The following is a 12231-nucleotide window of genomic DNA, read 5'->3' as shown; positions in this document are numbered from 1 at the left end:
AATATAATTAACGCTTGACTAGTTGATGAAAGGAAACGGGTCAACTGAGAAGCTACAAGTGTGCACTGTGAAGAATATCAGGATTCTCTACAATTTTTTATATGGTTATAATCTGTCAGGTCTATAAAATGTGAAGAAATGTGAAAATTATCAGGGAGTGCTTCCCAAAGTCCAAGATGACATCATCAAATGTCTTCTTTTGCCTATAACCAAAAGGTATTTCATTTACTGTTATAGATGAGTGAAGAAGCCTGAAATATGAAAACTATGAACCTAGAATAAGAGGATTTAGACTTTTTTTTCTCTTAAAAAAATTACTCAAAGCTATAATCAAAAAACTTAGTGATTATTTTCACCCTCGGAACTCCAAAACCCAGCAGTGGGTTTGAAAGGTTTGAATGTTACGTTTTACAAAAAGAAAACCATTTAAAACATATCCTGTATAATTACTCCACCAAAGAATGCCGGAGCTCTGTGACGATGACATACATTTGTCTGTCTGTCCGTTAGCAACATTACTCAAAAATGGACAAACGATTTGGATGAAATTTTCAGGGAAAGTCAGAAATGACACAAGGACCAAGTGATTAGATTTATGCAGTGATGCGGCTTATAGTCTGGATCCATGGATTGATTCAAGATTTCTGTATCACTGCGAGATAGTGGCACAGGGTCATTGTAACTATGACAACAAGTGAACGCTACATCAGCTGCCTGCTGATGATCACGATCCCACTACAAATCGACCGCTGCGGACTTTTTTTGTAAATGCACCTCAATGCAACTAAGCAATGCAATGCAGTCAGGTCATTCATTTTTGGGTGAACTGGAGGCTTTAAAGAGAGCAGGGAGGAGATGAAAACAAAGACTGAGGAGAGAGAAAACTTGATCAATTAAATAAATGTAGCATGGCTCTAAAATACCGTACAGAGAAGTAAGTGTCGCAAGCATTCAGCATAATGAAATATTTTTCTCATGTTGATGTGCAGAGTAGTGTGTAAAATGCCAAGTTTTTAGATGTAAATAAATGTAAATAGTTAGGTATCTATAATATGTAGAGCCATCATGTTTTGTAATACTGGCCACCCCTGTGGGTACTAAGAGAAATTATGTACATATTGGCACAGTTTTTTTTGTTTGTTTGTTTTTTTGTTCTCGCCGTGGTTGTTCTGTCTGCAGGATTTTCTATTGCAGTAAAAATTGAGCCCACACTGAGTAAGAATGTGACAGGAGCCAAAGACTCCCAGAAACTGCTTGGAACTCACAGGGTTAATAGTTAAAAACTGATCAATTAATTGCTGTAGTGACAAATGTCTGTTCTTTGTTTCCTTGAAAGCTTTGAAAAAATAAAAGTAGTGGTGGTTAACACAACTGCCTTTCCTTTTAAGGACTTCATACTAAAAAGATTGAGACTGTCTTCAAGGCTTGGAGGGTGGATTTCCGGAGCCATTACTTTATTAAACTCCCACAATTGTATTGGGATTTTCAGAAAGTATGAAATTCATTTCTATGCTGATTCTTCCAGCAACAACAAGTTGCTTTTTGACTGCATTTGACATATCAGTTGTCAGTAACCACTGATAAAGCAGGAGAAGCCAGTCTACCCAGAACAGCAGCATCAGACTCAAACCAACAGTCTGGAGTCTAAAAATAGCCTGAGCCCAGGGTGCACCAGGAATAGCCTGACCCACACCGGCCCGGCCCGACCGGCTCTGCAGCAGCCATGTGGTCTGACAGCATCAACCGCTCCGTTGTCCTCAGAGCGGCTCGTCCACGGTGACGAGGCAGTGATGCTGCAGATGAATCAGCAGAACGAGTATGAAGAAACGGGTCCCTAAAAACGAGCAAATTCACGGCAGCTCCAGTGTTGAAGGATAAACAGAAATGCTCCATATACAGAAATAACAACTCATCAGCTAGTTTTTCAACATTTGTGCGCTGACGTGCTACTTCCTGACACATAAACAATGCTTTTCAGAGTTATTATCTGCACAGGCGTACAGCTGAGGTCCGAAACCAGCCTGTACAAATATCCAAAGACACCAAACTGACATACCTGAGATCCAAGACTTGAAGATATGAAGAGGAAAACTAAGGCTGCAATCACCACAGATGATAGAGGGAGCGCAGGGAAAAAATGTGATCAAGATGGATCCCCCCTTCAGACTGGCTTTCTGTCTGTAAGGGAGGTTTCTGATATTAATGTTACTTAGAATCTGCTCAGTGATTTTACTGGAGTCATCTCCTCCCCAGAAACAATTACAGCTCAAAAAAGCACCTGTTTTTCCCAACCAGGATGCTTCTCGTATAATTTAAATCTCTAAAATGACCAGTATTTTTATCAGCTCAGTGTGAAATTCAACTTTTGTGTGTAAATGGAGAAAGTGGAAAATGTTGGAAGCATGTTCTGATGCAACATTACAGCAGTCTACAGCATGTTTGCCAGCCACTAAAACAAAAAAATCCTACAATCTGACAAAGTGTTTGGCCTCAATAACATGCCGAGTGCCCATTAGTTAAAATTCAGGCACAGACATATTTTCTTTATACATACTTTACATGTATCTAGTCCAGTTGCACTTCTAATCTCACTTTTCTGGTTGAATGTCTGGAAAACGTGAAAAACTGCATGTCTGGCTTTCCACTGCAGTTTAATTATGACTAAAGCAGAAGTCTTTTACACCCGAGTGAATCAGAAATGCATCCCCAATCAACCTGCACACAGCATCAGGTCCTCAGAGAAGAACATGCTGTCTGTTCCTGGGTCAGATAAAAGAGTAGAGAACCAAGTTTTTCACATCACGGCACTTAAAGTCTGGAATGATCTGCCTCCAAAGCTCTGACTCACCAAACCTTCTTTTAAATCACATCTTAATGCTAATTTTTACAACAAAACCGAAACATCTTACTGTTATTATTTTTCAGTATTTTGTTTTGATGTCTTTGATGTGTGATGCAAGAACCAATACAACAATTGAGAAAATAACGACGTAAGGTGAGCTTCACCCTGCAAGCTCATCAGTGTGCTGCTGTACTGTCAACTACATGGAAGTGCAACTGTTCTCTCTGAGCCCAGTTTTTAGTCGGGATTTGTTTTCATTTTGCCGAATTGGTGCTTTAAAAAGTATCCAATTTATCTGGTAGCAGCTTCTGTTTGCGGTGCATCAGTGATGTATAGACAACTATAACCAGATTAATGTGATCCCGAGGAAAACTTAAAACTGTGATGATTCTCTTTGTCTATGAGTTCTAAGATTTATTGAAGATTATTTGTTTGCTTTCTGTTTTAGTTTGTGAATGGTGATGTGTACTACAAACCACATGCTGTATTTTTAAAGTTTGAAAACCGCATTCAGAACGATGAGTACCAAGAACCATAGGGAACTACATCTTTTAGGGAAGGGTCTTTAATGCTTTAATTTCAATTCATTAATTACAGACAAAATAATGCGTTAAAAAAAAATAAAAATAACGCATTTAATCGCACCTTTCTCAGCTCCCCAATTTCTGGCACACCGGTCACACTGATGAACACTCCAGCCTGGTAGATGGCAGTAATGCACTTAAAGTCTGTTTGCCAGCCGCAAAGAAGATGCACAGGATGCACTGTAGTGGCCCACTAGCTGGTCACATGACAGCACTTTAGCTTCAGTCCGACCAACATGGTGGCTCAGCCACAAATTTTCTTTTTTATTACACAAACACTTAAGCAAAAAGTATTTCTGAAATCATTTGAGGTGAGTAATAAGCCGTGCAGTTGCTGAATCCGTCCTCGTTTAGTTTAAAGACGGCTAGTTTAGACGTTTAACGAATATTCGAAATGCGGTGCAACGCAACCAGCATACAATGCGATGCGTTTCAGACAAACAATGAATCGGATGCGAGAAATTGACAATCCTGTGGACACATTAGCTACGACAGTCCTGGTACCGGCAAACTGTGTAGCCATCCCACAATAGACCACTTTTCAAGACATTGAAATTGCTTGAGTTTACAAAAAGTCTTAAAATGTTGAATATAATCGCTATAATTGTACTTTGAGTTTGCAGTAATCAGTGAATGTAGTAGACAGATGAAAAATGCAGAGATAAATATACATGAAACAAACATTCTTGTTGTGTAAGCTCACGTATATATCTATTCATCGATGCAGTCATTAACCAAAAAATATTTGAATTGAAAATTTTGCTTATTGTGTCAAATATTGCTATTTGGCAAAAATACGATTAAGCGAGATTAATTAATTACAAAGCCTCCAATTAATTAGATTATTTTTAATTGCGTCCCACCACTAGTTATAACATAACAATAATATATAACTTTTTTTAAATGATTATTTTGATTATCAGAATGCCAGAATGTGTCCTACCTGTTGCTGAGGGTACTGCATCCCTCCCATCCCCATTTGCCCTCTGCCGGGCATCCCCATTGGGTATCTATGTGGCGAGGGGGAGCCGTAGGGCTGGCCGGGGTACGGTGCCCCCTGCTGCTGGGAGTACGGGTTGCTGCTCATTCCGTAGAGCTGAGAGCGTTTCATCGCCATCGGGTCCATGGACGGCACCTGAGGAAGATAAATGATTGGACGGTGAGTGATTCTGCAGGTGTAACGCGATCTTGAAGATCCCAAAGTTTCAGGTGTATGCCAATGTGGATAACAATTCCTTTAACTGCTCAGAAAAATGTGTCTTTAATAAAGACATTCAGGTGACAGTGAATGCCTGCTCCCATGTGAACCCCTGGGGGAACCAACCCTGAACCTGAAGTGGTCCATCAGTGTTTCATCACTTGTGCTCAGAGACTTCTGAACTCACTTCCAAATCTTAATTCTTCTGTTGTTGATGGAAGTCACATTCCACTAATCAGAGGTTAACAACGTGCATCTGCATGTCGAGTCTGCTTTTTAACTGGTTTAATTTCTGCTTAATCAACCCAGTGCCAAGTCAAATATGAAATTATATTTCACACTCGGGTATGTGCAGCAGCAGACCTGATGCTGTTAGCTGTGAGTGTTCATACCATTGTTACTAGGGATAAAACACTGTGTTGTGAATATAAATAAATCCGGGTTTAATTTATCAATGTTTCTGCAGTTTTCAGGCAACTTCATATTATAAGGTCGGATACATGTGAGCTTCAAAGAAAATCTTAGTTTTACAGCAGTAACTCTGACTTGACTTTTGATGTGAGCACAATTTGAAAAGCTGGAATTTGGCAACTGCTAAGCACTGGCATAAATTAGTTTGACCAGTAGTGCTCTTATATCTATTTTTGCATAATCACCTTGGCTTTGACAGATGTTGGCTGCAGTGTGATGCCCATGTTTGATTTCTAAGGCAATTTCTCAATATTTAACTTGAGGCAGTGCTGCACAAACAACTGAATATTAATCACCATGATGATTTTGGCTTCCCACAGTTTAAAATTATCGAGTGCAATATTGACATTTAAAATGCTTCACCCATGGAAAACTTTGCTCTTAGAAGACAGAGCATGTAGATAAAAACATGTCGTTTCAACATGAGAAAAGATCACCTCAGTCTTTTCAAACTAGGTGGAGACTAGAAGCTTCTCTTTGCACAGCCGCCAAGGTAGCCTCTACCATAGTCTGCATGTGAGGCATTTAAGGAACACTGGAAAATTGTCTATCGATAAGCTGATATTCAATTAGTGAGGCATTTTGGCTTTACTTTGCCTCTGGGACATACACTAAATAGAGGTGAAGATTGTTTTAGATCTTACTTTGAAGCAAACATCTGCACTTCAGCAAGAATGTAAAACAAGATGGAAGTGAATGCAGCATTCTAGTAATTTAAAGGTGTAACAGGATGGTGAATATGCGATATTCATATTTTATCGCTAAAATCAATGACTAATCGAGGTTATCACTTGGGCTATAATCATGCAGCCCTTGCACCAAATCAGATATTCAGGGTTTTCAGTGACATCTGAGCTTCCCATTAATAAGTAGTATGACTTGAACAGTGGTGTGAATGATGCTTCTAAATGATTAACCGGTAATTACACTCACTGTGGCCGAGCAAACCTTTCCGTCAATGTGACGTCTATTGTATTGGTCAGAATAAGCGCTCCTCTCGCTTTTCTGTGTAAGTCATGACTGCAATTTTACCGTATTGAAGGCATAAAAATTTTCGCATTTCTATTTTCCCTTTCCCTAAAGGAAGCAGTCTGAACGAATTAAGTCACACTGATGGATAGGCAACACAAGATTGCAACACTTTTATACATGCAGTGTGCCTACAAATCACGACAGCTGAGGAAAAATAGCTGGAAAGTAGTGCGACACACACCTCAGAGCCGGTCTTTCATCACGGCGAGGACAAGATAATCAGGTACCTTAACGGGGCTGTGAGGATCCAATACATTATATCCAAGTTCCCGTGCTGTCTAGTCCCCCCTGTAAGAAACTGTGTGTATATGGCTAGAATGTGGTCAGGGCAAGTCTAAATAAAGTCATAATGAACATTAATGTAAAAGTCACTGAAGCTGTGTTTAATCAAATATTAGGACCCAAATCCTGTGGGTCCCAACAGCTTAACCGAGCTGTGTCCATGTCTAAATGCTACATATTCTATGTCTGACAAGGGCTTATATGACATGAACATTACATCAAACACAAGTTCTATTTAGCAGCTTTAAATTTAGCCGAGAAACATTTTATCACTGAGTGCGCCGTGCTGCTAAATGAATCCAGAACCTACGCTGACGTGTTTTACCATCCACAGCAGGATGAATACCGTTCCTCCCAGCAGAGAGGCAGTTTGTCTGCTGAGCTGCAGGTGGCGCCCCACTCAGGTGTAACCAACCGGAGTGCTTTGATGAGAGCCAGGTGGGTTTCAGAGATGTTGCTGAGCCAAAAAAAAACCAAACAAAAAAAACCAACAACAGACAGCTGAGACTAAACTCTCATCTGCAGCAGCACTCAGACAGACTAAATGTGAGCAATTCAAAAGCCTGGGAGGCCACTTTAAGCTGGAGTCAACAGTCACGCTTGGATACACTTTAATATTCACACTCGCACTGTATTTGACACACTGACATAATAGTAGGTGAGAGAAGTGACTCAGTGAGAACAGATGTTTTGCTGCTGCTCAGACGGCTGCGGCTAAAAATAGAAAGCCGTTGATGGATTTTACGCTAAAAAAAAAAAAAAGGAAAAAAATGATGCAGACTTTTAATCCTGTTCCTTAATCTCTTCTCTGGACGCTACATTTCCATCAGTCAGCTGAGGAGAGTAAATAAACAGAAAAATAAGTCGAGCACGCCTGGAGCGCTGCCAAGTCAAAACACCTGGTTATAGGCAGACAGGATGATCAAGGTGGAAAAAGCCTGATCAATAACCTCAACGTAAACGGGGGAAGGCAAGCTCGGTCGTCAAAGAACTGATGGTGTAAATCTCAGATCAGCCTTGAGGCTCAGAGTTTCGATGGCATAAAGCGACCAACTGAAACTAGATTTTCTTCAGCAGATCAAACTTCAAGGAGAATCTTCCAGACTTCCATTAAAACTGACACTCTTTGGCAGTGTAGCTGTCTGGTTTAATTAAAGAAATATGTTTTATTCTGAAATAGGAAAGGTCCATATGATGACATACATGGTGAGATAATATAAATGTGCAAATCATCAGAAGATTTTGCTTCACTTTTCAGTTTACAGCTGGAGCTGTTAATGTAAGTAAATTATCAATATGTTGCACTTCTAATGGACTTTAATTTTGGGGAGTATTTTATACATGAGGGGAGGTTTAATTTTTCAAAAACAAGTAACAAAAATGTCAATTTATGCAGTCACTTGTGATTATGAATTATGAGTACTGCTAAAAGAAAGAAATCAGACCTGACAACTGTTAATACTCTGACACTGTTGGGTTGGAACGTTAACAATACTGTAAATCAATTGGCTGCACTGCTTTTTGTCACTATTGAGGTTTTAGGAGTTTTTTTTTCTTGTTTGGAACAACAGAAGAGAGCATTTTTAATCCGCAAGTATATGATTCACTGTTAAGTCAAAGTCTGGTCCAAAACTCTAAAGATATTTGGTTCACAATGATATAAAATGGGGAAAAGCAGCAAATCCCCATATTTAAGAGGTGTAACGGACTAAAAAGACGGAACAAGTGACATTGTTAATCTTAATATATACAAATTATTATGAAATGCGAATATATCCTAACAATTTGTGCATATTTTTGAATACCTTTAAGGTAGATGGCTTAAAATTATTAAGCTGAAGTCATGACCACACCTTTTCAGCTCAATGGAGTCGTGAGGGAGCAGAATTTTACTTACAATGACAACTACCATAAAATTGAATCACAAGCGTTTTTAATAAACAATTATTTCCAATGGACGCCCGTATAGCTCAACGCGTTGAGCGGGCGACCCATGTACAGGAGCTGGTCCCCGATGCAGCTGGCCCGGGTTCGATTCCCGCTCGCGGCCCTTTGCTGCATGTCTTCCCCCGACTCTTCTCCCCTGTTTCCTGTCTCTCTCTCACTGCGCCTATCAAATAAAGCTGACAAAAAGGCCAAAAAAAATAACTTAAAAAAAAAAACAAAACAATTATTTCCAAAGAAGTCATGTTTTTCTGTCTATCCAGAATAGTGGGAGACATGTGCCATCAGGGTTTTGCACGAGAAAGACTTCAGGATATCTGGTGATAAAGTAACTATACAGAGCGACAAAGATTACGCAAGGAGGCGGCTGTTTTGGATGAATGGAGCATACATAACACAGGACCATCACCCAGGAAGTTGGGGTTTGACATTTTTGCTTACCATCTTTTATTGAACTACCAAAAATGTCCTTAAGGCTTTCTTATGAGTATTTTATTTCAAGAATTTGCCGACCAACATTTGGATATTAGTAAAATCGCCTACAGAGTGGCAGTCATCAAGCTTGTATCCAACATGATTTTAAAACTGAGAGTTAATATTTAGATATTTATTAAAATGTGTTAAGGAATTGCTAAAAAAAAAACTAAAACACTTATATATTGTGAATAATGTAGCACAAGCAGTCATAAATGGGAATTATCTTGTGAAAAAAAATATTTTCAGTAAAATTCAAAACTGTTCTCATGTGGAGAAATATTTCTTCAGATAGTTAAAGAGTCTGATGAATCTAGAAATACTCATCAAAAACTTTTGAGAAAACAGCTCTGTGGCTAAAATGTGACGTTATGTGAGCAAACTGGAGTAAAATGTTGCAAACATATTCTAATACTTTATTATTGTTTTCAAGCAAAATGCTCAAAATGTTCCTAACTGTGAGAATGTCCTGCTGCTTTTTTTTAACCTTAAATGACAGGAAAAATAATATTTTTGAGTTTTAACCAATACAATGGCATGATCTTGTTCTGTTGGATCCTTAGGATTGCCATTTTTCACTGTTTTTATGTTTTATGGACCAATTCAGAAGGAAAGATTAAAATCTAAAGTTTGATCATAAAAAAGCAATTGTTAATAGTAGAAAACATATTGTATATTACTGTATTACAGTATACTCAGGCCTCCACAGTGTTGCTGGATGAGCAGCGGTTCTGATGAACTGACCCTGGCATGAAGTAGCACTGACCGGTGACAGGAGCGACGCACCGGGGCCGAGGCCTCCGGCGGCCTCCCGGGCTTCTGCGGTTCCAGCTGGAGGAACTCGCGGTATATTTAGCTCCAGTGTTATGCCGGTGGTGATGGGCACATGGCTAATCTGCATGCGTGAAGGTCAGGGCTCTTGTGTGGAGATGGGGCCATAATGGGCTTTCTGCCAACAAAGTTGTGGCCAGATCACAAGCTAAAAGCAGAAGCAGCAGGGCGACGCAGCAGCAGGACAACACCGCCGATAAAAAGCTAATTCCCCTCCACACGGTGGTCTGATGGCACCGCAGAGAGGCTAAACCAAAGCTGTGGAAACAAAACAACCCAACGGCCAGTGACACCTCGAATCACTTCACAGCGGATAATTAGCATATGTGAAGCAATTAGTTGGTGTCGGAGTTGAATGGAGCTGTCAAAAAAACGACAGGGGACCGCAGCGACTTGTTAAGTCCTGCCACCGATATTTCGGTGTTCTCAAACTCCATTCAACAACAAAAGTGATAATTAAAATCACATAGTTTATCACACCGCGTACAGTAACCGAATTGCCTGCTTACATACATGTATCCTCGCCAGGCCTGTGCGGTTAACAGCTAAAATGCTAATGCTAGTTTAGCCTAGCAAGCTAAAAACGGAGTCACCTTGGACACAGAATCGAAAACACCGACTTTACTACCAAATTATACCTCAAATGGCCATTATTTATCGTTTCTTATGCAAATTACTAACTGAGCACGAATTTTTATTCACTTAATAGTCTAAATTGCCCAAATGTGTGAGTCGAGTTGTATATATTAAGTGTATCTGCAGTGGAAATTAAAAAAACACACCTAGCTCGCCAGCTAGCTGGCGTTAGCTATTTGGTTAGCATGATGGCTAACTTTGTGACATAACGTAGGCTAGCAGGTTAGCCATAATAAGATGGCTATCTGTCATTAGTCAGACGAGTTTAGAAGCAGTCAGAACGAACGGACGGGAGTGTAATAAGCGGGTATTTACCTGGGACCTGCCGCTGCCCTGCCCGTTGTTCCCCGGGCTCATGGTGGGGTGATTTCTTTGTTGTCCTCCCCAGCCATGAGCAGCCGAGCCGTACTGGGAGCCCATGTCTTTAGCCAGCCCCATGCTCGGCTGTTGTTGTGCAGAAGGATTATTATAATCTGGATATCCACTTCCATAACCTCGCATCATCGGGCTCGGAGACGTCAATAACTGGTTCAAAGTCGGTGTAGCCCCCGAAGGGTGCTGCTGCTGCTGCCCCTGTCCGGGGAACCGCTGAAATCCTCCGTTGCCTCCGCCGCCACCTCCGCTTCCAGCCGGGGAGCTGGTAGCAGCCATAGCCGCTTTGCTGTGGTTAGCAGCGGCCGAGCTGCCGCTGCCCGGGCCCATCAGGTTATTCCCCTGGCGCGAGGGACTCATCATGCCTCCATATCCACTATTCCCGTAGCCGGGTCGGTAGTTCGGGTAGTGGTTGTACGGGCTGTTGTTGTTGTAGCCTTCGTGGGAGTTCTGAACCTGATCCATAGTGTTGTGTACCGAGTGCGCCGCTGTTACCCCAGTCCCTGGGCTTTGTTGTCCGCCATGTTGATCAAAGCAAGGCCCTCCTCTTCCATTCCCATAATAATGATTAAACTCGGAGCTGGTCCCACTCGGAGGAGGGTTGTTGTTGGTGCTGTTGGTGGCTGATCCCAGGCTGGCATCCATCCGCTCCTCCTCCTCCTCCTCCTCCTCCTCCTCGCTTTGATTCAGCTGGTGTTGGTGATGGCGCTCCTCTGCTCGGCTGTTCCCCACCAGGAGGACGTCTTCTTTTCCTCCATGGTGCCGCCGCTCGCCGCTGCTCAGTTCCCGCGGCTCTCCCTGACCCTTCTGGATGTTGTTGTTGTTGTTTATGATGTTGTTGTTGTGGGTTTGCCGCTGGTGGTGATGCTGCTGGAGAAACTGGCTGAACGGCGGAGGTGTGTGGTGGGATGATGATGATGGTGATGATGATGATGGAGGAGGAGGAGGTCCAATACCAGCAGCTGCAGCTCCGACACCAATACCGAGGTTTTTCCCTTTATGCCTGCCGAGCATCTCCGTCTGCAAGTCGGTCACATTAGAGCCGCCCCTCGGCCTTTTATCCGCGCTGTCCCTGCGTGGTTCACTTTGTCCAGCGGTGGTGTTTCTGTTCCCCAGAGCCCGGCCTGGATCTCCTCCAAGATGTCCATCTACATTATTCATACTGTACACTCCAGCCGATGGTGCAGAACCACCGGTCCTCCCAGTTTGAAGCTCTCCCGGGACTGTCGATGACTTTTCTCACTGTCAGACGCCGAGGCTGATGCTGCCTGCGCGGCCATGGTCAGGTGCGCACGGCCCGGGCAGCTGTTGCAGGTCACCCCGGTGGAAGAACCGCGGAGGACAAAGTACAAGTGATAGAATATCTGATTCAAAGAAAGTCGAACTCAATCCTTCAGAGAACATCGTTTATTTTTCTCAGTTGTTTATTATCTTTCAGTGGTTTCACAACTTCCACAACCTTCCAAATAATCCAGCTCAGTATCAAAAAACTCCTATATGCACCCACATATGCACCCAATTAACTGCACAACGTTTCATAATAGAGCTGCAAGCAAAGATCATTT

The 12231-nt window shown here is 41.8% G+C and overlaps 1 protein-coding gene across 3 annotated transcripts in view; it reads right to left on the bottom strand.

Moving 5' to 3' along the window:
• The window catches only part of arid1b (AT rich interactive domain 1B (SWI1-like)), a 64066-nt gene extending 52224 nt beyond the window's left edge, over window positions 1-11842 (bottom strand). For all 3 annotated transcript variants that reach the window (XM_023289158.3, XM_023289159.3, XM_023289160.3), the window contains exons 1-2: window positions 10610-11842; window positions 4370-4561 (exon numbers count right to left, since the gene is read on the bottom strand). In XM_023289158.3, the coding sequence (XP_023144926.3) occupies window positions 4370-4561; window positions 10610-11827 (1410 nt within the window). In that variant the 5' untranslated portion in view covers window positions 11828-11842. The remainder of the gene's footprint in view (window positions 1-4369; window positions 4562-10609) is intronic.
• Between the last annotated feature and the right edge of the window lie 389 nt (window positions 11843-12231).

This window comes from Amphiprion ocellaris, chromosome 12 (assembly GCF_022539595.1).
Source record: "Amphiprion ocellaris isolate individual 3 ecotype Okinawa chromosome 12, ASM2253959v1, whole genome shotgun sequence".
Lineage (NCBI taxonomy): Eukaryota > Metazoa > Chordata > Actinopteri > Pomacentridae > Amphiprion > Amphiprion ocellaris.
Note: the sequence above shows the minus strand (reverse complement) of the source record. Positions and strands in the feature narration are given on the sequence as shown.